The following is a 26,905-nucleotide window of genomic DNA, read 5'->3' on the forward strand; positions in this document are numbered from 1 at the left end:
TTAATTCACTGTGATTTGTCTGGCACTGATTCCAAACATACTGAGCGGCTCATTCGGCGTTTCGCTCCGAGGCGCTCCTGGCACTGCCAGCTGATGGACCAGGATATCAGGCACCATGGATACCGCTGCACAAACAGCCTCCCCGATGCCACCTGGAGAAGCAAGGGACATTAGGCTCTGCTCTGGAAACAGCTAGTCAGCCTTAAATCCCCATCACATAGAGGCCTTTGAATTTGTGGTTCCCAGGGAAAACTATCTTTCACTGGCCGTTGATTCATAAACAACCATTCCCTGACTGACCAGAAGCATTCTCGTTCAAAAGTGCAGGTCTCCAAATTGCTCCCAGCCTCACTTACGGCAGGGGCTCTTTCCACTGGGGCTCCAGGGATGCAGGCGTCTGTGGAACTCAGATTCTCAAAGCTGTCAGGAACCTACGAACTGGATGCCGGCTTCGGAAGGGCCGGCTTGCAAGGCTGGCCCCGGGGTGGTGCCCGGGCAGTGGGCTGGTGCGAGGGCCCTGCATCAACAAGACACTTTCCCTACTGATAAGGGTGGTCCCTGTGCCTGGACTCTGGCACCACAGGGTGGTTTCGGGGGCGCACCTGCTTTCCTCTGGGAATCGGGAAGTTTGGCACGTGCCGGGCAGCGACCAGCCCTCAATGAAACCCGGGGCGCTGAGTCTCGAGTGGGCTCCCTGGGTCTCCAGGGAGGCATCTGTCACTGCCGGAGAAGGGAGAGTGCTCGGCTGGCCCCTCATGGGAGGGGGAGGGGAAGCCGAAGGTGTGGGGTTCTCCACCCCCGACCCGCGTCTTCTGTCCTTGGGGGTGCTGGCGCATGCCCTGTCCCTGTCATCAACCTCAGCCGGGAGGGCACTGGAGTGCTTTCCTGCAGGTCACGGGGTGTTCTTGGGGCCCCTGACACGCAAACACATGAAGCTCCCCACTCCCTCCTCTGCCCCACCTGACCTTCCCTAGCCAAACACTGCCCAGCCCCCTCGCCCTGGCCACACTTTTCCTGCGTTTGCTGTGTTCTCTGCTTGCAAGGCACCATTGCCATTTTTTTGTGGGGGGCAAACTATTAATCATTCAATACTCAAGGGCAACTGTGAAGCTTCTTATGACGCCTCCCCTCACAATGCCAAGTTAGACACTCCTCTGCACTGCCACTGAACCAGCTACCCGGGGACCAGGCACTGCACACTGTGCTGAGCACACACAAACGAGGATGGGCATGGCCCCACCCTTGGCCAGCCAGCGTAGGCGGGCAAGAGATCCTATACCCATACCGTCGCAAAGAGCGAGTAATACAGGTTGCTGGGTGAGTGGTTGGCTGGAGGTGCTGCCCACGATCATGGCACACCTCTGGTCAAGGAAAACAAAAACACGCTGCACCAAAGCAGACTTTCAAAGTGGTCCCCAAGGCCTGCACACACCTTCTGAAGAGTGATCCTCCACTGTGATAATCTGGCCACCTGTGGCTTTTGCGTTGGAGATGACGGTGGCTGCATCCAGGGGTTTAACAGTAAACAGGTCGATGACGCGGATAGAAATATCTGGAGAACAGAGATAACCAGCTTGGTGTATGAAGCAGACTCAGAATAAAAGACAGATTGGGGCACACAGGCAGCCCGAGTCCTACCACTCCCAGCTTGAACTTCAGCATTCAGCAACAACCAACTGACCTTCTTGCTTAGAAAGATCATCGGCGGCTGCTAAGGCTTCATGCAAAGTCACTCCAGCTCCAACAACTGTGAGCCTGTCGTTGACACTGTTGCGGACGACCTGGTGTTGCACCCACAAAACAAAAATGCTGTGCTTACTACACACAGAGTGTGTCTCAAAGTGGAGGACCCTCTGCTACAGTGCTCTCCTGAGCCTACCAATTTCACCCCTTAATAGCTCACTATAAAAAAGGCCGAGTCAGCACACTGACCAACAAGGACATATTCTTTTTAATAAGCCCCACTTCGTGTTTGTTTAACAAACTCACCTACTTTTCCTCAGGATTCAAGATGCCAAATTACTAAGTTCTTTTACAATATGTATGCAAAATGACCCTTTAGCAAAGCAGGTGGATTTCCAACTGGGATGTGAAAGGCTGAAGGCCGGAAGCGAGTTGTACAGCCCATCTGCTCCAGAGCATGGACTCACACCCACCAAGGGGTCTGAAAAGGCACCACCTCTGGACTGCTTGAACATCTTGTGGGGCACTCACACAGGATGGACTCCGATCATGAACATGCTAATGGGGACCATTTGGAGGCATTTTTGAGGTGCATGCCCAAGTGCCCCGTGAAGCCTGTGCATCAGTGGACCCCTTCTGTGGCTGTGGAAAGCAAATCTCAGAGCAGGAGGAACTCGCCCAGGGCAGGGCTGAGACCAGCAGCCAGGCCCATCTGCCTTCAAAGCCCATGCTCCCAACCACTCGCTATTCTGTAAGCAGACAGGGTTCTCTGCTCTTTTTTTCATCGTTTTGTTTCCTCCAAAGTCACCCAACCAAAGGCATCTGGAAGTCTGCATTGCATTCCTCTGTACAGCTTTTGCTGTAGCTTAAGAACCACTGCTGACTACAGATATTCAGGGCTTCAAACCACCCATCCCCATTCTTCGAGAATGTTCTAGCGTTTTCACACACACACACACACACACAGACACACACACACACACGTATAGATACATACATATACACATATACATACACACACCTACGCCCCCCTTTGCAAACCCAGCCCTTGAATTATCCATGGCATGCATATTATCATACACGTATTAACTCACATCAGGAAGTTACTTCATTTTGTCAGGACAGGACAAACATCAGGGGGGGGAAAAAAAAGAGAGATATGAGAAAGCTTTGAAAACCATATGACTATCACCAAGACACACTCCCCACCGCCCCTGGAGGCAAACATATGGCTTTGAGTTAAACATGGGAGTCAGGGAACAATAGTGTGAACGTGTAGTTCACATTGCAGTGAATAGTACAGCTTTTCCATTCAGCAGAATGGAGCTATGGGGGACTACTGACTGCTCTGGGTACACCTGCTCTACTGTGGCACTAAAGCCATCCCGCGCTCATTCACTCATTCTGAGCACTAGCCGCTGTGAATTCTGGAGCAGCCTAGCCCTTAGCAATCAAGTTGGAAGTCACCTATTACTCTTCAAGAGTGGCTATCAGTCTTTCACATACTTAAGGAGAGTATTAATGATGTTCTAAAAGGCTTATAAGATAAAGACAGGACAGAAAACTTTCCTATGCAGTATGATCTCAACTAAGATATACACATATATGTACGTGTATATAGAAAAAGCCAGGAAGAAAATGTGCCCAAATGTCTGTAAGCACTGCTCTCTAGGTGGTGGGCAATCACTTATTTTCTCCACAGACGCTGCTGGTTTTCTGCACGCACAGCTCCGACAGGCAGGCACACAGACGCCAGGTTGCCGTGGGGGCTTGAATCCTGGTCTTCCTGAACACCTTCTCTGGCCCTCAACTACAAAACATGGCTGGTTGCTAACAATCTGTGCTTCTAGGGCTTTCTCAAGGATACAGGAGATAGGAGGCACCTTGCAATGCCAGCCTTTATCAGCAGGCCTGGGGGCGAGGCCACAATCCGTGTGAAAAAACAACCTCAGGGTCACACAATGGCCAGAGGCAAGATGGTTCATATTTGTTTGTTATATTCCTGGCCTTGGACCTGCAAAACCAGAACCTAACAGATATACTATTCATCTGAAATGGGTTCTATTATTTTGTTTAGCTTGAGGCTGTGATAAGGTACAGCAAAGCAACAAGTTGTTACCAGCTTATCTTTAAGGGCTCAACAAAGAGACTCCTTTCAGAAAGGAGAAAAGTTCAGTTCAGGCTGATACTGGCAGAATGTTCCTTCCTGAAGAAAAGCAGGCAAAGGTCACGAATTTTTTTTAAACTAGTGCAAAGAAAGAATGAAGCGTCAACTGTGGATGTCTCTAGCACTGGCTTCAACAACAGTGCTCTCCTCATGAACTGATACTGGAAGACACTGGAGAACTTAAGGCCTTACCTTGGCCCGTCCAATCTCAAAGATTTCATCTGGGCTGTAAATAACTGCAGTTTCTGGCCGACTGATCCGAATGTAGCACATCCCCTACGGTGTAAATGAACACCAGAGCCACAGTTTAGAAAATCAAACTAAATTTCCAACTAATAAACCTCAAAAAGAAGTGGGGGAGGACCTAACAATTCTTTGTACTAAAAACAAAATGTGCCTTTTGGAGTGAGGGCCAGCTGTCACGGGGTCAGGTTACTACGAAGGACCCTGCTGGGTGCCCTGTGACGAGCCCTCCACACTGTGCTGGCTCACCCATGTAGGAAAGCTTTCTCAAATATAAATCGATGTGTTGTGTCTCCACAGAACATAAACGTGGGGCAGGAGCACTGACTCACCTTGAATAGAAAGCCTACAACACATGGGAAACAACTTTTGTCCCAACAGCTTCTAATGCTCCATCCTCAGAAGTACCTTAGACACCAGAATCTAAAATGACTATTTCTCCAACAAAAAGATGTAAATACGTTTTTTATCACCTTGAACATATAAACAGGAATGTAAATGAATACTCAAATGTCTAGAGTATTTGTTAATTTACATACATATTTAAATCATACATGATAAACCAATATATGAATTTAGGAACACTGATTCCTTTTGTTCATTTACATGTTATGAACTAGTTCTATTCGGTGTATTTTTATGAGGTACAATTGACTTAAGTGGAGCATGCCCTGAATTCTGATAAGTTATACACCGTGTAACCATCTCCTGAGTCTGGATAGCATTTGCACCTGCCCAGAAAGTTCCCTCATGCCTCTCTCCCGTCACTCTCCCCACCCAAGAAGCAACCTCTATTCTGATTTCCGTCACCACAGCTTTGTCTCTTTTGAACTTCCCACAAATAAGCTCCTGCAGCACACAAGATTGCACTGTACATGCAAGGACATAAAACAATGTCTATGATATAGCAAGTAGAAAAATCCAGAACTATGTGTGAGGCCACTTAGGTTTAAAGGAAAAAAGTCAAAGAAACTCATGTCTCTAACACGTTGGAAATGCTTGGAACGGAACTTGCACAACCCACCCCAACTGTGCCCAGGGTTGCCCGTGCAGGGGCATGGGTGTGTGCAGGGCTGCAGGGTGAGGTGAGTCTGGCGACCGCTAGCTAGAGTGGTTAGAAAGATAAAGATTCTGTCCCGTAGCCTCTGCTGCAGCTGGGTTCTGGACAGGAGTTAGGCTGTGTCCATCTGATGCCCTTGGGTGAGACTTCAGGAGGGGCAGGCAGGGCAGAAGCCAGACTTGTACCCGTCTCAGCTGTTTCTGAGGGTGGGACAGGGCTGGGAAGCCCAGGGTTTGTCTGCAGTGGCCTCCCCCTGGCAACTGTCCAGTTTTCCGATATCACGAGGCGGCAGCTGTGTCTGTGTCTCGGCGGCACATGATGGCTTGTCGCTGGGGCGCACTTCCGTGGCCCTGCCAAGGGCTCCCTGTCTCAGAGCCCCAGAGCACTCCCTCCTTCTTGACCCAAGACCCACCCGATACAGGTCATCAGGGGTTCGAAATTCTTCTGCACTGTTTTTTACAATGCGAATGTATTCATGTTCTTCGTGGTTCATCACCCTTTTTTGGGGCAATGGTTCTACTTTTAAAAGGAATCCTACAACCAAATTTCCTATAGCAAATATCTATCTTCTTTATGCTGAGAAAAAAATGGGAAAAAAAATCAAACCATCAGTACCAAACTAGCATCAGAGCCCAGAAACATTTTCTGTCTGCACCAGTGTCCCCTTAAAAATACCTTGGTATTGGCCGCCAGCAACACAGCATGCTCCATTGAGATGGCATCGCTTGGATAGAAAATAGTGCAGTTCGGAACCGTTCGGAACATGGCCAGATCCTCCAGGGCCATCTGGGAGGGGCTGTCTTCACCTGAGAAAGCAAAGCCATAGGCCAACAAAAAGATGAGCCTACTCTCTGTCAGTCAAGCAAGTGTGCTGGCATGGTGGCCACCATCGCAGCACACGCCACTGCCACACTCCGCATGAGGCTCCTCACTGACATTGCTAGCAACATGGCATAGGCCTCTTCTTGGCCCCAAGCCTCGCCAGCACCTGGCACACAGTCACAGTGCTGCTGCCCTAAGTGACCCAACACTCCTCCCTGAGCACCAGGCCTCTGGCCCTGTTCTCTTCTCCCTAGCAGGGCCCCCTCAGACTCTGTCATTTCTTCTCTGCTCTTCTACCTTCTCCATCAAGAGACTAAAGTTTTCAGACTCAAATGGTCTCATTCATTTCTCATGGCCTTCAAAGTAGCTGAGCATTACAGAACATAACCTTTGGGGTGCCCTCGGGGTGCTGCTGGAACTCAGGGGGCCTTCGTGTGTGGGGGAAAGAAACTCTGTGGAAAGACAAAGCCCAATGTACACTAGGGTGGCCTAGCTCTTCCAGCCAGGAAGGGAACTGTCACCGTGTACACTGCTGTCTCTCCTCAGAACCCCAGCTCCTCTGGGCTGGACCTAGAGCCACTTCTCCACTTAGCTGAGTTGAAAACTTACTCCTCACCCAGCCCCAGGCAGAGAGCCCAGACCCCCTCTCTCCTTGCTCTCTTCCCCTGCATCTGGCCCATCCAGAGACTTCTTAGCCAGTCCTGCTCTCCCAGGAAGTCCCCAAGACGACACCCAAACATGCACTTCCAGCTCTTCCCTCCAGCATGTGGCAGCAAGTGCCCCATCTTTCTAGACTCCCCATTTCTGTCATCCACGGACACGACTCCCGGATGTTTCCCAGGCAAGAAACCCCTGGGGACTGGGGTTTTGCTGTTCTTGCAGTCTGAGACTCCTCCTTCTGTCAGCAATGTTGAAATCTTTCTTCAGGTTCTCACAGATTCGCCCGATTTTCTATCCACTGCTAACACACACCTCGGTCCTCCTCCTGGCTCCCGTGTTTCCCACAGTTTCCATGTAGCCCATCCACGGTTAATGCCCATGTGTTGGGTGCCTCGAGGTTTCCCATTCTGTCCAAGCAGGCTGCTCGGGCCAGTAGAGCCCTGGCAGGCTGTGCTCCTTGCTTTGCTGTGCCCATGCTGCTCGTCCCCACTTAGACTAAGGCAACCAGAGAGCAGTAAACAATTCGGTGATGCCAGGGTGACCCAATCCCTACCTAGTATGTGGTTTGACAAAGAAGAGGCACTCAGGACAGATAATTATTTCTTGGTGACAGAAAAAATGGGCACTTTTCAGTAATACCAAGAGGTCAGCTCAAAAGTTACCCAGAGTGTCTGGAACTTCTAGAACATGACACGGCTTTTTTCAAAAAGGAGGTTATGATAACCGAACATTATGGAACCTTAAGTACGCCGGCAGTTCAATCTCTTACAGGCTAATCTTTCTCTGTAAAGGAGGAAGGCGATTAAGATGACGGCATTGAGGACTCATACCTATGGATACCCCGCAGTGGGACCCAATAAGGTTGATGCTGGTTCGAGAGATGGCTCCCATCCGGATCCGATCAAATGCTCGGGTCAAAAAGGCAGCGAAGGTGCAAAGAAAAGTAACCATCCGACCACGGGTGGCGCATCCCAGTGCCACGCTCACCTGCAACACAAAGAAGGTGAATCAGAACGCTCCCGGACCCCACTGCCCCTTCCGTTCCCCAGCACAGAGTGTGGGGATCTCAGGGAAATCTCTACTCTGCACCCTCTCACCTTGCCACCCCTCCCCCAGGCACCTACCTGGGAAAAACCCAAAGCTGGCAAATCCACGGTGTCCCCTGAATGCTGCCAGAAAAGAGAGGAACTGCAGTGCTAACCCTGCTCCTTCAAATCCAAGATGTGGAAGCTCGGGACACTCAAGGCCGCCCTGCAGTCCCCGTGGGTCTCCTTCCTATTCTCTTCCCCTACCTTCTGTCCCCTCTCTCCCTGCCCCTTCGCATGCTTCCCCTGGGCACTTCCGGGGGCAGAGAGGGGAACAACGGAGGCTCTCCTATCCCATCCCCACGTCCCCACCGTGTCATTAGGAGACGGGACAGACCAGTACCTACTTGAGGCCCCCACTTGCCCACCCTGCTGAACCTCATCCTTCTCCTGCTTTCTCAAGGGCACCTCTGACCGTGCAATTATTCCCTCCCCTCCCATGTTTCCTCAGTTTCTCCCTCTCTGATCACTGAAGTGTGTGCTAGTATCTTCCATCTTCCCCCCTCACTTTCACCTTGTCCTCCCGCTCCAGGTGCTGCCCTTCGTCTATGTTCTCCTTCACAGGAAACTTCGCACCCTTCCTCATTTCCCACTTTCCGCCCGTTTCCCTTCATCTAGGCTGCCATTCCCTGTGAGGGACCCAGAAGCTGCCAAATGCAGAGGTCACCTGACCCTGTCTGCATCATCTCTGACCTCTCGGGAGCCTCCAGCACTACAGACCACCCGTCTCACTGAACGCTGCTTCTCCTGCCCAGGCTGGTTCTGCTGGGCGGGGCACCTAGACTGAGTCCTGGGGCTCGGGCCACACTCCTCCTCATCTGTGCCCTCCCCGGGAACCAGCATATGGTCCCATTGTGTCACTCTGATGTGCTTGATGCTAACCACCCCTCCCTCTCTCTATTCTTCACCTCCCCTGGAACGCCAGGCTCACATACCCTGGCAGGTTTCAAACTAGAAGATGAACATCTTGGGGGTAAACAAAGACCGTCCAAGGGCAACATGGCCGTGGCTGGTCTCAACATCAAGATCCTTGACTCCCACGTCTGTCTGCCAGCAAAAGGGCCCAGGGCCTACTTCCCGCTGTCTCCCTGATAATCGCCTCCCAGTCACTGACTGCCAAAAGGCGCTCTCTCACCCACATCGGGTCCTTCAGTCGGGCAACATCCTGGAGTGTAAGAGCTCCGGATCAAAACAGAAAGGACAATTCGAAATAATCATAGCAGCCTTGAGAAACTACAGAACTCAAAAGGTTGGATAACAAATTCTTTTTTAAGTCAGGGGTTTTCCAATTCTTTTAACAAAACTGAAAGAGAACCTAATGCAACTGTCAACCCTTTATAAATAATTTTGCACCGACAACTTTACATGAAAGATCACTGTGTGATTTTTGGCTTATAACTGGGAAGGAATTCAAATGAATTGAATGATGTTGCCACAACAAAACTCTTTCCCTTCCCATCACCTTATTTATGTAAACAACATCTCTTTGCACTTACATCATTAAAATACGAATAGATTTTGTTCTGAAACTCGCCTCATTCTAGCTTTAAGTGTACTTAACCAATGCTACACAAGCTAATAATTATAACTGTAGCTCAATCCAGAAGAAAAAAAATTGTAATGCTCCAAGGCCTATGGACATAGGAAAATTTTTAAAAACTATCAGCGTATATGCATATTTTTATTGCAGAAAAGAGCTGTCAATAAAAGGCTTTCCTGCATAAATATATTTGGGGAAGCAGAACGGAAATAAGAATTCAAGTAGAAAAACGGATTTAATTTCTGACAAAGAGAGCCTTCATGTAATTGGATGATTTGAGTATTAAAGTGTCACAAATTTCAATATACGGGAAATTATATCCTTTGCATCTACTTAAATCTGTGATGAAAAATTTAGATGTTAACTTAAAGCTAGGCAGAAAAATATCTAGTTTAGAAAAGCACATTCAGCAGTTTGGAAAGCAAACACATTTGGAGATAAATGATCTATCCTCTAACCTACCTGGCACCCCCATCCCCATTCTAACAGGTACCCTGACCCCCCCACCCCAGGGCCCAAAGAGAGCTGTGTTCCCAAAACCCATTCCTCCCCCAGTCTTGTCCATCTCAGGAAGCGACACTCCTCTGTTCCCAAGTGCTCTGGCCTATGCCCTAGTGCCAGCCTTGGTTCCTGCCCTGACGCCTACCCCATGGCATCCTGCCGACTCTCCTGTCAAAGCTGATTCTGGATGAGTCTGCTTCTCTCCAACCCCACAGCTACTGTCCTGGTCCAAGTCGCTATCTCCTGTCACCTCCCCCACTTCCCCCAACAAGCTATTCTCCACACCGGCCTTTCTTTCTGCTCCCTAAACAGCTCAGATTTGGGCATGCCACAGAGCTAGCTGGGCCCTCTGCTGGGAATACCGTCCCCCCAAGATCTATGCATGACTGACTCCTTGTCACTTAAGTCTCAGCTTAAATGTCACGTCCTCTGAGACCTTGCTCCTGACTGGCCCTAGTCATGCTACCACTGTAGTCACCAGTTTCACCCAGTAGCACTGGATACTACCCACTTGCTGGCTGCTTCTTTATTCATTTTTTTCAGTTGCTGATTGAAAGAATCAATGAGTTAGGAAGCAAGCTTTTTGATAGGCGGCTTACTTCAGAAAATTATGAATTGTATTTTTTTCCATTCAAAATGGAAACAGCTTAGCTTAATGAGACCCACAGAAAAATGTACATATTCTTACAGTTGCAATGACCTACTTTACTGAACGGGGGGGCTTAAATTCCAACACTGACAGGGCCAGGGAAGCACCGTGAACAAATGAGCGGGCCAGCAGGATGCAGGGACATGGTGAGCTGGCTGTGGACCCCCATCTAAATGGGGCCCCTGCTTGGCTCCAGTTAACTGGTGGCAGGCAGGAAGGAATGTCGTTCCAATGTTGCCAGATCTTCCCAATCTTCAAGAGAATCCAGAAATTTGGATTCCATATAAAATTTCCTGACTTTTAAAAGCTGGCAGCTGGGACTTCCCCGGCGGTCTAGTGGTTAAGACTCTGTGTTTCCAACGCAGGGGGTGCGGGTTTGATCCCTGGCCGGGGAACTAAGATCCCACGTGCCACATGGTACAGGCAAAAAACAAAGCTGGCAACTAATTTAAAATATTTGCAAATACTACTTGTTCCAAATACAATATCTCTGGTGGCCACAGATTGGCCTCTACGACGCGAAGTCACTGGCACAGAGCTTTGCAAGTCAAGGCGCTTACTTGCACAACTCCTTTCTCTCTCTTGAGGGGAGTGTGTGCAGATATGTGCATGCATAAGAGACTCCCGCATTAACGTCATCCTGGGAAGAGACTGAAGCACAGATAAGCAGAACAGCTCTACCTAAGGCCACAGCACTACTGACATTCTTGAGGCTGCAATTAGGGCAACATTTGAATATCTAGGATATATTAGGCCCCATGCAACAAGGTGGAGAGAAAAACCACAGTCCCTTGTAGCTTTCACTCTATTGGCCTCTGGGTGTTGTAGGATTGCCTGGTTGTGGGATGGGCAGGGCAGGAAGAGTGGGGTCACCTAGAGCTACCAGGGAGCTGTGCATGCTTTAGGCCTGGAGGCCTGAGGGCAGATGGCTGGAGCCCCTCCCTGCAGTCCTGGAAGTCACCCCTCAGACTCTGCCGGGCTGCTCTGTACTTGTTTCTCCCGACACTTTTTTCCTCCATTTCCTTTGCTTTTATAAGTGGAAAGAAAAACTGTAACCCAGCACAGGCCTCCTATGTCTGGTGGGCCACTGTTTGTCAATGAGAAGGCTCCAGATGGATGTTCCCAGCATACATACCATGCTTTGCTCAGAAGAACACTCAACGAAGTGCTCAGGGTGTTCCTTCTTGAATATGTCAGAGAAGGTGGAGTTCTTGCTGTCACCGTCCAGCACAACGACTCTGTCATTTGCACGGCCCAGCTTAGCCAGGGCCAGACCACATGCTTTCCGAGTAGCTATCTGGAAGTTAAACAGCAGAGTTTCTTAGAATGGGTTTAGAAGGAAGGTGAATTGGTAGAATTATAAATTGTCATCTACCTTAATGAAGAAAGAGAATTTGTGATTCACCAATAATCTCCTTTAGGGTAATAAAAAAGGACTGCTAGCCAATCTTAAATCCATACTTGGCTCACTGGGTATCAATTTCCCCCAAATAAATTTATTCTTCTGTCCCATTCCTATAGTTGATTTAAAAATTTAAATTTCCCAAAATGCAAATGCCTCTGTGAGTGTTTAACTATAAAACTGATGACACTCACTGTAAATATTAAAATGTAGAACTTTAGAAACATAATACAAATAATAAACAATTCCATTAGGATATTGTTTGAGATTGGACTCAACCTATGGATTAATTTAGGGGAGAACTGACATCCTTACAATATTGAGTTTTTCTATTAAAAAAAACAAGGTTTGGCATTTCCTCAAAGAGTTAAACAGAATTACTACGACCCAGCAATTCTACTTCTAGGTATATACCCAAGAGAAAAACACATCTATACGAAAGGTTGTACACAAATGTTCATTGCAGCATTATTCACAATAGCCAAAAGGTAGAAACAACCCAAATGTCCAGCAACAGATGAATGGATAAATAAAACATATGATATACCCATAAAACGGAGTACCGCCACCCCATGGATGAACCTCGAGAACACAGTGCTAAGTGAAATAAGCCAGACTCAAAACTTCGCATATTATATGATCCCATTTACATGAAATGTCTGGAATAGGCAAATCCACAGACACAGAAAGTAGATTAGCAGTTACTAGGGGCTGGGTGGGAATGGAGAGTAACTGCTAATGGGTATAGGGTTTCTCTTCGGGATGACGGAAATGTTGTAAGATCGAGTGTGGTGATGGTTGCACAACTCTGTCAGTATGCTAGAAACTACTGAATTGTACATTTCAAATGGGTAGATTATATAGAAATCTATAGCTTTATATATCTTTATTATCTCAATAAAGCTGTTATTTAAAAAACAAGGTTTGCCTCCTCATTTATTTGTCTTTGTTCATTCATCTAAACACTCTTAAAAATATTTTTTAAAACAGGCAATTCATGTAGATGAGTACAAAAGTCAAGTTATGAAAGAATATCGAGTGAAAAGGCCATCTTCCTCCCACTCTCCCAGTTCCTCTCCCCAGAGGGAAGGGAAATGACAGGTTTGTGTAGCATCCTTTTGGCAATGGTCTACTCACAAATACTTGGTGAGCATCTCATGCATACAAGGCATGTGAGCTTCTTTTAGGACTATAGTTTTATAAGTATCTTAACATAGACCTTATATACTTAAGTTTATTTTTAGTTATTTTAGTTTTTACTGCCACTGTAAAAGGGATAACCTCTCCATTTTATTAATATAAGAATCAATCTTTGCATATTAGTTTTGCTACAAGCTCTCTTTCTGGACTCCTCTTATTGCTAACCATTTTCTGTCGATTCTCTTGGGCTTTCCAGACATACAACTCTACCACCTGCAAAAAGGCTTGCCTTTTCATTGTCAGGACTGAGTCTTTTATTGTTAATGATCATAATTTCCCCCCTCCTAATACTGGTGAATGATATGCATTACTAATTTGAACTTCACTGATTCATATACTTCTTTAAGGTACTGAGTTGAGACCGGCGAACATTTTATTTAGAATTTTTACATCAATATTCATAAGTGAGGTTGGCCTGTAGTTTTTTCCTTTGGGATAGCACTATAACATTTTGGCTTCATAAATGTCTTTTTCCATATTCAAGAAGGTTTGAAATAGCCTAGGAATTCACCTATTCCTTGAAGGTTAAAATTAAGTCACTCTTGCAACTTAGTGAGCCTGGCACTTTGGAGGTATATAACTCTTGGACAGTTTTCTCAAATTTTTCTATGGCTGTTGATCTACTTAAGCGTTTTGTGTCTTTTTAGTCAATTTTGGTATTTTATGTATTCCTAAAAGAGGTCCATTTTTTTTTACAGGTTTTCATACCAATTAGCATAGTTTTCTCAAAATTCTGTTTTCTGCATCTGTGGCTGTCTCCTCTAGCGACTAATTTTATTCATTTATGATTTTCATCTCTTTAAGTAGGCTAGATAATAGTTTGTCTACTGTATTAGTAATTCAAAGAGCCAACTCTTTGATTTGTGTATTAATGTGACTTTTTGTTCTTTAATTCATTAACTTTTTACGAACTGGCCTGTTTCCTTAATTTTTCCTATTAGTAAAATATGAAAAGCTTCCAAAAAATGAAAAGCTTCCATAATCCCACCTACCTTACAGACATAAACACCTCATCATAATCAATGCTGCAATTGACATTCATTCTATTCTGCACACTTGCACAGGTGTTTCTGTAGGATAAATTCCTGTGAGTTGCACTGCTAGTTTGAAGGGTATGAACAGCTAAAGTGTTAACACATATTACCAAAGTAGCCTCTGTTTATATGTACTTTTCCCTTATTAATAGCATTCTTCTGCTTTTAAATTTGTTTTCTAATTTCTCAAATAGTCAATTCATTTATTTTACACCCATATTACCAGGCTAAGAAAACGTAGGTAACACTCAAAATGTCCCCAAATAAATAAATATTTCCTTCCTCCCAGGCTCGCCACCTTATTTCCTTAGGTTGTGAAGACCCTGCATACTTTGAATACAAAAGTGGTAACTAAAAGCAGAAAGGCTTTATGTTCAGGGTTTCGTGCCTAATTTGTTTCCTTTTTGAAGAACTGGTCTTTGATGAATTGACGTGTTTCCTTGTGTAATCCAGGGAATAAGCCCAACAGATCAATCCAGCCAGGCCCCCATCCTTTGAGAAGACACAGAAGCAAGCAAAAGTTGCATAGCAATGGACACAAATAAGCAGCGACTGACTGGCAAGAAAATTCAGACCTGAGCTAAGTTTGAAATCAAAGAATAAATATCAGAAACAGTAAAGGAGAAGGTAAATCCATATTTGTTGCTTATAATCTTTAGTTAAATATCACATCACCTAACAATTTATTCATTCCTGGAGATCAGAGTAAACAGAGTCCTCTGTATTTAGGAAAAGCAGAGAAAAAAGCAGTTTGCCTACCATGTCACCGACATTGTAAGCAGGTGGAGAGGTCATTTCTATATCTGTGATGTTGATTTGAGGTGAGTCTTCAACAGGGGGTTTTGGGTTAAGCTTCTTCTTGGTCTGTATCTGGCTCTCAATTAGTTTGATAATTGTTTCCACTCTTTCTTTTGGCATTGACCTTTCATGGCAATTTTCTGCATCCTCAACATCTGCAACCCAATGGATAAAACACATTCATTCCCTAAGTACCTAATGAGCTCCTATTTGGTCATCTGAAAGACATCCAGATGGAGAAGATGTCAGCCACAGAGTAAAAACCTGGCACAGGGGGCCTGAAATAGTACTACAGTCGCAGGAGACAGCCTTGACAAAGGCCGAGAGGCTCCTGAGGGGGCCACTGGCCCATGTGCTGGTGAATGGAGGGGAGAGAGGGAGATGAGGCTGGACAGGCAGAGCAGAGCATGGAGGATCTTATGGGTATAAGGAGTTTGAGTTCTGTCCAAAGCAAGATGGGAAACCACTGACGGGTTTGGAAGGGGGATGGTGACTGATCAGATCCATGTTGTAGAAGGGTCACCACAGCAGTCATGTGGGGGCTGGCTTGGGGAGACTGCAGTTAGGGAGAGATGACTGGGCCTGGGCAAGAGAGATGGAGAGGAGCAAACAGACTTGAGACGTATGTCAGGAGCAGAATCAATCAGAATCGATGACAGACTGGGTATGTGTGTAGGGGGCACATAAGGGAGAGGTGGAGGCAAGGACAATACCCAGGTTTCTTCCAGGAGCAAACTGGTCCAGTCATCATTTACTGAACGGGGGTACCAGAATAAGACTGTATTTTGAGAAGGAGTCATAGAAGAGTTTTATTCTAAAATGTCAACACTAAAAACACACCAGGAATCACACCTACTGCAACTATTTATACTTGAGATGAACAACTTCAGATGTCCACTTTGAAATCTGCAAGAAGACTTTCAAAACCCCCTCCCTTCCCCGACCCTCAGTTCCACAGTTACCTTTCCCAGAGGCGCTGCTTTACTAGTGGCCTGTGTGTCCTCCCAGGTAGCATGGGAACAGGCTAGGGTGCTCGCAGGCACATACACTCATGTTTACGTATTTGCTCACGCTCAGCCCCCCTCTGGCTCTGCACTCCCGTGGAGATGGCTCCCTGCTGGTCGTCTAACTGACGGACTATCCTCTCAGCCACTCCCTCGCGCTCGCTTGCTGGGGGTCTGGGCTTCCTCCCCCTTGCCCTGACCAGATCTGCTATCTACAAGCATGAAAAAGAGCAAAAGCGCTGGGCGCACGTCACAGGCATAATCACCGTGCATGAAGTCAGCTGTCTGCCCAGCTAGACTAAGCCTCTCTCCACCTCATACGCTAGGCAGGTTTTTGATAACCACAAGCAGGAAAGCAACACTTCCTTACGTGGCATGCCGCGGCCCCTGAAGGTCTTGGCAACTACAGCAGTGGGCTTGCTCTTCACTTGAGCCGCCTGCTGGAACACATGGCACAGTGCCTCCACATCGCGGCCATCCACCACGAAAGTACTCCATCTGTCAACCGAGAAGTGGGCCAGGTTAGAAGGCGAAGGGGGGATGGGGCAGAAAGAAGGTGCCACAAAACAGGACAGTTACCCAAAGGCTTCACAGCGCTTCTGAAAGAGGTCTACACAGTGCTCGAGGGGCTGGGTGCCGCTGTGGCACAGGTGATTCACGTCAAAGATGGCCACGAGATTGTCCAGACTGTAGTGGGAAGCAAAGGCCATGGCCTCCCAGACGGAGCCTTCCGAGGACTCGCCATCTCCAATGAGGCAGAACACCCGGTAGCTGGGGCAAGCCAAGAGATGTTAGGACCCTGCCTGGGGCTCCTCTGGGCGGCTCAAGCAAATATATTTCATGGAGAGAAACAAAGGAGGAGACTGAAGCAGCTGCTTCAGACCTAAGACAATTTTCCTTGTCAACGCTGCCCAAATGCCACAGCTGAGGAAATGCAGCTTTAAAAGCTTGGGCCTCACGACACGGGCTGCACCTTTGGCTAGTCTTCTCATTCTAGCTGTAAAAGTAATTTCTACATTCTTCTGCCACTCCTCTGGGCCCAACGAATAAGAGAAGATGGGGAGAAGGCAGCTCCCTTAAATGCCCAAATGTTTACATATATGGTTTCTTGATAAGCTCCATGTTAAGCACTGCTACCTTCTATTTCTGATCTTACAAATTTATATAAAATAATAACAATCAAAACATCCGACCTCAGGAGCGTTTGTTCTGTTATAAATATTAAACTCCTCCGCAGCAGAAACATGAAATGTTTAAACCACTAAAACACAACCCAGACCCCCCAAAAATGCTATAAATGAAGTATAAAAATAGTGATTAACCACAGGATAGGGACTAACAGAGGCAACAGTGAGAGATGCAAAAGGTCAACTGTGGAGGAAGCACAACAAAGTGCCTCCAGAGGGGCCACCTGGGCTGGAACCTGGGACTGAGGGGCTGCAGACTCAGGCACGCTGGGTGAACCATGGGAGTAGAACATGCACACCATCATGGCCAACCCTGAGCCCCCCAGGATCCTCCATCTTGCTGCTCCTACATCAGCAGCACCTGGGCACACACCCCTGCAAGAAAGGCATGGATCTGCCTGTCTTCAGGAAGGTGGACCATTCCAGAAAAAGAGACCTTTGATTAACATGTAGGGGTCCCCAATGGAAAGGCAAATACACCATCTGTTCACTCTATAGTGAACCTCACTGAGATATGGGAAACAGGAAGATGTATCTCTTAGTAAAAACTTGAATCCTAGGACTTCCCTGGTGCTCCAATGGCTAAGACTCCATGCTCCCAATGCAGGGGGCTCGGGTTTGATCCCTGGTCAGGGAACTAGATCCCACAGTGCTGCAGCTAAGACCTTGCATACCGCAACTAAAGATCTCGCATGCCGCAACTAAGACCCAGCGCAGCTAGCTAAATAAACAAACAAGCAATAAATAAATGTTTAAAAAAAACTTAGACTTGAATCCTAATAAACTGTTTTCTTTCTTTTTAAAAATATTTATTTATTTATTTTGGCTGTGCTGGGTCTTAGTTGCAGCATGTGGGATCCTACAGTTGTGGCATGTGGGCTCATAGTTGCAGCATGCGGGATTCTTACTTGCGGCATGCATGTGGGATCTAGTTCTCTGAACAGGGATCGAACAGGCAGAGCATTAGGGAAGTCCCTAATGAACTGATTTCTATACTGCAGGCAGCACTTAGGACCCAAAAGGAGATGCTAGAACAGCATCATGAAATATGATTTCTTTTTACTCCTTGAATACTTGGTAACCTGAACTTTTAACACAATCACTGTCTTCCCAAACTAATAAGCGATAAATAAAGCCAAAGTGCTGGGGGAGGGGGTCGGGGGGTGGGAACAGTTAAGTGGTTTCTGGGTAAGCGCCTTACCTGGCCTTGTCAAAGTACCTGCCAGTATATGCCATCCCACACGCGATCCCCAGTCCTTGCCCCAGCCATCCAGTTGCCACATTAACAAACGACAGTCTCTGTAAGAGAAGGGACCAAATGAATCTACACACCCTCATGCACCCCAAAGTGTCAGATCAACGTCACAAAGACAACAGAGTCACACGTAATCCAGCTGGTGAGGGCAACTGGAGCTCTGACAACATAGAAGTGGGAAGCTTCTGCACACAGCAGCCTAAACAGAGCCCAAGAGCAAAGCAGAAAAAAAATATAAGCACGAGTCTTGCCATTTCCACCAAGACCTTTTATCTAGTTGTATACAGACCAGATATTCAATGTTTTTGGAGAATATGGACTCTTAAATAGAAACTAGAAACACTGAAGAAGATTTCAATTTCCCTGGTTTGTAAAACTCAAGTCAACTGAGATTTGAGAAGTGGTGATGTAGGAGGTTATGCTAGAAATAAATCACTTTCTACCACCGCTCCATTTATCCCCACTGACCTGCTTGTACGCACAGGCTATCACTGTCCCATGGAGAGAATGTGGCCCTATGAGGGCCACAAGGTGGTGCCAATGCCAAAGGTCTGCTGCACTAAGGCCTCACTCACTCCCAAGCTTCTGAAGAGATATCAAACTTATTCAACACTTCCGCTGCCACCATCTTGGCCTGGCCACAAACATCTCTTGCCTCTGTCAGAGCAGTGGCCTCCCTGCTTCCCTCCACAGTCGTTCTCAACACAGCCACCAGGCGGAGCACGATAAAACCGAAGTCCGCCCCTCAATTGCTGCGGAGAACTGTCCAAGGTCTTGTCATCTAACGTCAAGTAGGGCTCAAGTTCTTGCAGTGGCCTGTTCACTCCAGACCCCCATCACCTCCCACTGCTCCGGGTGCCTGGCCTCCTGGCTGTCCTTTGAACACGCCACGCACATGCCTGCCTCAGGGTTTTAGCAGGTGTGGCTCCCTCTCTGCTGAGTGCTCAGTGCTTGTGCCTAAATACGGGCACAGCTTACTCCCTCACACCCTCCAAGTCTCTGCTCAAATGTCAACACCAAGGCTTTCCTGGACCATCTCTTTCACCTAGTACCTGCCCTCCACTTCCCTTGGATCTAGGATACTCAGCCCCATCTGACATGCTATTTCTGGATTTGTTTCTTGTCTGCCCCCTTCCTCCATTCAGATGTCAACTCCATTCAGAGACTGGTTTGTGTTCTCACTACCACGATGAGTGGATGGTACTTGTTCGTCTCAGATTCCTCTCCTGTTTTGCTCCACCCTACTGTTCTGCTCTTCCTGGGGCTCCTGACCTTCCTTAACTTTCTCTACGTGCTTTGTGCCCTCACAGATTCCTGTTTTGCATCTCTAGCCCCAAGAACTGTCCCACTGAAGTCTCTCTTGACAACGTCGCTAGCTTAGTCTTTCTCCTTACAGCTCCTATTTTACTCCTGTAACAAGCTCTGGCTCCCAGGTGCCTTATGTGCCCTTGGAGCGAGCCTGCGCTCTACACTCAGACCAACTCCACTTCCCCCCAGCTTTAACGCAGGGGACAAATAACCCCACTTCCATAAGGCTTTGCTCTCTGGGTATGATGGTGAGGAAAGCCCCGTTCAGGAAGCAAGAGGCTGTAGGATTAATTGAGAAGATTGATGGGGCATCAACATGATGTCTGGTATGGTGGAAGCATGCCAACATGGGTTCCCTTTCCTTTCCCAAGAATCACTTCGCTGTGGGGGGGACACTCACAACTGGGGGCCAATAATAAAGATGCACACAAGCTGCTGAAGGCACCCAGGAAAGAAAGCTTTCTCTTCCTGGTGGTACTTCTCATCTTTGTCCTGACACAAAGTATGCTTCAAGAACAAATTTACAAGAAGGCTTTTTGGTTACTTCCCAGGCCTCCTTGGCTAAAGAAAACAAAAGAGCTGATAAAACAAAAACTAAGGCCTGGGTGGTGGACGGAGAGATCATGAGCACCTCAGTCAGTGCCATGGCCAGGCCTTAGCCAGCGGCCTCCTCATGCAGCTGTCTACATAGACACTCCTGCCCCGGGAGCACAGATTATGGAGACCCTGGCTTCTCGGCCTCTAGCAAATCCATTTACTCCATTCCCAACCAGAGCCAAGATGGACTATGCTCCTGAGTGTTTTCTTTTTTAAAAAAACTAAATTTATGGGCTTCCCTGGTGGCGGAGTGGTTGGGAGTCCGCCTGCCGATGCAGGGGACGCGGGTTTGTGCCCCGGTCCGGGAAGATCCCACATGCCGCGGAGCGGCTGGGCCCGTGAGCCATGGATGGTGAGCCTGTGCGTCCAGAGCCTGTGCTCCGCAACGGGAGAGGCCACAGCAGTGAGAGGCCACCAGGGAATTCCCACATCTTTCCCTTTTTTTAAAGTAAAGCTCTAAACACCCATACTTTGTTTGTACACCTATAGTTATTCAGTTTTTATGATGAAGGAAATTCAAGCTTACAGAAAAGTTGTACAAATAGTACAATGAAGTTCCATATACTCTTTACCTAAATTCGTTGACTATTACTAATGGACTTCGTTTGCTTCATCTCTCTTCCTCTACACACACGTTTTATTTATCCTTTGCCAAACCTCATTTGAGATTATGTTTTAGACACCAAGACAAGGATCACAACTACGGCTCCAGGTATTCTGCCTATACTCTGCCTCTGTCTTTACTTCCCGCTGCCCAGATCTGGGGTTTCTATTTGCACATGTCGTTCTACCAGTTGAGCTTTAAATGCTTTGCTCAGAACACAGCAAACTTTCAGACAGCATCAAAAGAGCTGCTTGTTCTTCTAGATCGACCTTGCTTTTAATATTTCTTTTCTTTCCTGTCCCCCAATGTCATGAGGTATCTCGTACTATAGCCTAATGAGAAACTCCTTATTGGTATCAGGTCAGATATGCAGAGAAATGGAAGAGAAAGCTGATGGACAGGTGGGACATCCCTCCAAATCAAGCTCAACGTTCCTCGAGTTCAACAAGTTGGATTCACTCATGTGGCCCTCTTCTACTCAGGTGGCAGAGGATCGGAGCAGCACGACCCTGACAAGGGGGGCTTTAGTGGGGTAAAGTGAGGCAACCATCAAAGGAAAAGAAGGACTGCCAGCTGCCACAAATCTTCCTTCCCACCACGCAGCCCTCACTAGAACACCTTTTAGATCTTTATGAGGTGCCATGGTCTGAATGTTTGTGCCCCCTCCCCAGAATCCATTATGTTGAAAACCTAATGCCCAAGGTGATAGTATTAGGAGGTAGCAGTCTTTGGTTAGTGATTAGGTCATGAGGGCAGAACCCTGAAGAGTGGGGTTAATGCCCTTATAAAAGAGACCATTTCTCCTTACATCACACGAGGATACAGTGAGAAGTCTGCCACCAGGAACAGGGCCCTCACCAGAGCATGACCATGCTGGCGCCTTGATCTTAGACTTCTAACCTCCAGAACTGTGAGAAATAAATTTCTACTGTTCATAAGCCACCCAGTCTCTGGTGTTTTATTATACCAGCCTGAACAGATGAAGCCATGAGGCAAAGAGAGAAGCACCAAAAGGATAAACAGAGGCCATTTCACGTCTTGTTGCCACATGGTGGCTTTTAAAATGAGTTCAGGAACCAAGTGTCTGAACATGGGTTCTTATGCCAGCTTACCTTGGAGAGGACGAATCTGTCATTGTTCGGGTTCTCCGGGTCCGTGAGTTTATACCTCATGATGTAGAACAACAGCACGGACATGATCTCAGATGCACTGCTGCACAATATGGGGTGGCTGAAAGACATGGCACAGGTCGTTTCTCACAGGCAAGTGACTCACCAGGGACACATACAGTGCATGAGGAGGGCTTTCAGCACATGGTCTCCTCAAACTGGAAGCAGCAGTCATTTCTCCCAGCCTGAAAGAATCCAGCCAAGGGAAAGGGATGCTGGGCCACTGCCCACCAAGTTCACAGCTTTTAAGGATGCTTTGAGGCCCTGGAACCTCACAACTCCTCTCCCTGTAGGGAGCAAGACCACACAGACCAGCCCCCTTCTATCAGTGGAGCACCGGCATACTTGGGGAAGTTCGCCTGGTGACTCTGTAAGCATTTGAGTGTCATTTCACTTGTATGAATTCATCTGTGATATCATTAATCAGAAATTTCACAAAGCAGAAATAGACCCACACGTATGTGGTCAACTAATTTTTGATGAGGGAGCCAAGAATATTCAATGCAGAAAAAACAGTCTCTTCAACAACTGATACAGGAAAAATTGGATATTCACATGTAAAAAAATGAAACTGGACACCTATCTTATACCACTCACAGAAATTAACTTGAAATGGATTAAAACTTAAACGTAAGACCAAAAACCATAAAACTCCTAGAAGAAAAACATAGGCACTACACTACTTGACCTGAGTCTTCACGAGGATTCTTTGAATCAGACACTAAAAGCAAAAGCAAAAGCAACAAAAACAACAAACAAAAACCAAGTGGGACTGAACAAAACTCTTCATGGCAAAGGAAACCATCAAAAAAATGTAAAAGCAACCTACTGAATAGGAGAAAGTATTTGCAAATCACATATCTGATAATGTGTTTATATGGAAAATATATAAAGAAGTCACACAATTCCATAACAAAACAACAAAAAGTCGTCTTAAAAATGGTCAAAGGATCTGAATAGGCATTTTCCCAAAGAACACATACAACAGGCACATGAAAAGGTGCTCAACATCACTGATCATCAGGGAAATTGCAAGTCAAAACCACAATGAGATATCCCCTCACACCTATCAGAACGGCTGTCATCAAAAAGATGAGTTAACAAATCTGGCAAAGATGTGGAGAAAAGAGAACCCTTGTGCACTGTTGGTGGGAATGTAAATTAGAGGAGCCACTATGGAAAACAATATGGAGGATCTTAAAAAAAAAAACCAACAAACAAACCACCATATGATCCAGCAATTCCACTACTGGGAGTATATCTGAAGAAAATGAAAACACTATGTGGAAGAGATATCTGCACCCCTACGTTCACAGCAGCACTATTTACAATAGCCAAGCTATGGAAACAACTGAAGTGTCTGACAGATGAATGGACAAAGGAGATGTGGTACAGATATATAATGGAACATAATTCAGGCACAAAAAGGAAATTCTGCCATTTATGACAACATGGATGGGCCTTGAGAACATTATGCTAGATGAAGTAACTCACAGAAAAAGAAATACTGTATTATTACACTGTGGAATCTAAAAAAAACCCCAAACCCAAACTCATAGAAAAAGAGATCACCAGATTTGTGGTTACCAAAGGTGGGGGTTGAGGGGAGGAGGAACTGGATGAAGGTGTCGAAAGTTACAAACTTCCAGATATAAAATAATTAAATACAGGGCTTCCCTGGTGGCGCAGTGGTTAAGAATCCGCCTGCCAATGCAGGGGACACGGATTCGAGCCCTGGTCCATGAAGATTCCACATGCCGCAGAGCAACTAAGCCCATGAGCCACAACTACTGAGCCTGTGCTCTAGAGCCTGTGCTCTGCAACAAGAGAAGCTACAACAATGAGAAGCCTGCACACTGCAATAAGGCCCCTGCTCACCACAACTAGAGAAAGCCAGCGTGCAGCAACGAAGACCCAACACAGCCAAAACAAACAGACAAACCCACAAAACTCCACAAATAAGTAAATAAATTTTAAAAATAAATAAATAAATACTTGGGATGTAATATATAACAAAATGACTATAATTAACACTGCTGTATGACATATTTGAAAGTTGTTAACAGTAGATCCTAAGAATTCTCATTACAGGGAAAAAACATTTTTCCATTTTTTGGTATCTATGAGATGATGGGTAATAAATAAACTTACTGTATTTATCATTTTACAATATATGTAAGTCAAATCATTATGCTGTATACCTTAGATAGTGCTGTGTGCTCAATTACATCTCAATAAAACTGGGAAAGAAAATTTTAAAAAAATCCAACAAAGAAAACGCATTCTACTTCCTAAAATGAATTTCTTTTAGGAAGTGAATGGTCAGACCGAGAAGTTTCTCGTTGTGGTGTAACTTGAGGCCCTTATAGAATGAAGAAACTGCTGCTCTTAGAAAGCAGCCTGCATGGGAGTCCAGACAGTCTGCCATTAATTAATAAGGGGAGGAGGTGGCAGGGCAGAGGACAAAACCAACTCCCTAGAGCCCTGCCACGCCCCAAAAGTCAGAAGAGTAACATTTTAAGCCCAGCTCAAGTGTATTAATAATCTCCCCTTTCAAGTTTCACAATACAGAAAATGGAGAGTTAAACCTCTTGCCTTTGCAAGTATCCCAAGTGGATAATTTGGATTTAAAAGCTGTTACGGATCTCTTGAGAAAATGCAAACTGTTATTAATTTTGAAGGTGAAGGGAGCAAAATGAAAATGTAAAACAAAAAAAATCCAAAACCATGCAGGTCTTAAACTCATTGACATTGCCTTTTTAAAGTTATAGCACAGGCTGGAGAACAAAACTTAAAAAAGATATCACACAAACTATTTTATCTGACCAGGACAGGGTGAAGTTAGAAGTCAATAATAGAAAGAAAATGGTAAAATTCACACATTTGTGGGAATTAAACAACACACTCTTATAATAACTTTACATGGGGTATTATACATAAAAGCATTAAATCACTATACTGTACACGCGACACTAATGTAAGAGTCGACTATACTTCGATTAAAAAAGAAAACAACCTTCCCCCACAACGCACTTAAACGAACAATGGGTCAAAGAAACTTCAAGAGAGTTGGAAAGTATTGAGACAAATGAAGAAGAAAACATAAGACACCAAAATTTATGGGATGTGGCAAAAGCAGTGACAAGAGATAAGTTTATAGCTGTAAATGTTTGCATTAAAAAAGAACGATCTCTGGGAATTCCCTGGTGGTCCAGTGGTTCGGACTCGGCGTTTTCACTGCAGTGGACACAGGTTCGATCCTTGGTCGGGGACCTAAGATCCCGCAATCTGCACAGCGCGGTCAAAATAAATAAATGAATAAGTAAATAAAACTTAAAAAAAAGAACGATCTCAAAGAAGAAAACCTAACTTCACAACTTAGTAACTAGGAAAAGCAGAACTAAACCCAAAGCTACCAGAATGGAAAACGTAATAAATATTATTGCAGAAATAAAAGACTAGGAAAGCAATGTAGAAAATGAACCAAAACAAAAGCTGGTTCTTTGAAAAGATCAACAAAATTAATAAGCCTTGGGCTTCCCTGGTGGCGCAGTGGTTAAGAATCCGCCTTAACCCACCAGGGTTCGAGCCCTGGTCTGGGAAGATCCCACATGCCGCGGAGCAGCTAAGCCCATGCGCCACAACTACTGAGCCTGCGCTCTAGAGCCCGCGAGCCACAAGTACTGAGGCCCGTGCGCCTAGAGCCCGTGCTCCACAACGAGAGCCCTGCGCACCACAACGAAGAATAGCCGCCCCCCCCAAGCCCGCACGCGCGGCAACGAAGACCCAACGCAGCCAAAACAAAAACAAAAACAAAAGCCTTTAGCTAAAGTAAGGAAAAAACAGAAAATTACTGAATTTACTAAATCCGATTTGAAATTACTAATTACATTTCAGGAATGAAAGTAAGGATATAACCACCGATTCTACAGACATAAAAAGGACTATAAAGGACTGTGAACAATTGTACGCCAATCAATCAGTTAACCTAGAAGAAATTTTTAGAAATAGAAAATCTGAATAAACCTACAATAAGGAGATTGAATCAGTAGTCGAAAAGCTCCGTGACAAAAAAAAACACTTTGAACCTGATGGCCTCACTGGTGAATCCTCAATCCTCCTCCAACTTTCCCCAAAAACTGAAGGGAACACACTGAAACTCACTCTGGGGCCAGAACTGCCTCCACACTAAAGGCAGACAAATACCTTCGGGGAAAACTGACGGCTGACATCTCTCACGAATACCGACGCAAACATCCTCGACAAAACACCAGCAGAACCAACAGTCCCCTTTCGCTCCGATTCCTACTCGCCTATTACTTTCTTCTAGGCTTTATTTCCTTAATTCCACGTCCTGGGTCGGGACCCTGGCGTCGAGGACAACCACTCACACGGAAAACGCCGGGCCGCTCCCGCTCCCACTCTAGCCGGGCGGACGCAGGCGCTCCGCCCGCCGGCCCGCGTCCCGGCTTCTCTCCGCGAGCAGGAGAGGCCGGAGGCCCTGGGCCGCCACCGTCGGCCGGCCGCGGGCCAGCGAGGCGCGGTACCTGAGTACGTGGCCAGCGGCGGCCACGAGCGTGCGGGTGGCTGCCAAGCCCTGAGGGCCTGAAATGGGGCCACTAAATAACGAAGCGCATCCCGCCCCCGACGGCTCCGTTCAACTCTCTCCCCGGCCGTCGCCGCAGGGCCGGCTGCGCAACGACCGGAGCTTCCACCAGGGCGCCGTACCGAAAGCCTGAGGCGCAGAGGGTGGAGGCGCAGGCGATTGGCCATGTCTCGCAGCACCTGCAAGATGTCCTCGTCAATCTTGGCTTCTTCCGCCATCGTTCCGCTCGCCTCCTGTTCAGCCATAGCTGAGATCTCGCCCACGTGTGAGGAGCAAACGGCGCGAAGCCTCCTCAGCTGGCCGCACGCGCGCCGCTCCCGCCGCGCGCCGC

General features: G+C 46.6%; 1 protein-coding gene across 1 annotated transcript; it reads right to left on the reverse strand.

Moving 5' to 3' along the window:
* Positions 1-26,819, reverse strand: TKTL1 (transketolase like 1). The gene is made up of 13 exons (XM_060138648.1): positions 26,711-26,819; positions 21,912-22,054; positions 18,237-18,334; positions 16,428-16,619; positions 16,219-16,346; positions 14,806-14,999; positions 11,546-11,707; positions 7,466-7,622; positions 5,829-5,959; positions 4,043-4,126; positions 1,682-1,781; positions 1,433-1,552; positions 1-152 (listed from the first exon to the last, which is right to left on the reverse strand). Exons 1-13 carry the CDS (start codon positions 26,817-26,819, stop codon positions 1-3), a joined length of 1,770 nt encoding a protein of 589 aa, XP_059994631.1.
* Positions 26,820-26,905: the final 86 nt, after the last annotated feature.

This window comes from Lagenorhynchus albirostris, chromosome X (genome assembly GCF_949774975.1).
Source record: "Lagenorhynchus albirostris chromosome X, mLagAlb1.1, whole genome shotgun sequence".
Classification (NCBI taxonomy): Eukaryota; Metazoa; Chordata; class Mammalia; order Artiodactyla; family Delphinidae; genus Lagenorhynchus; species Lagenorhynchus albirostris.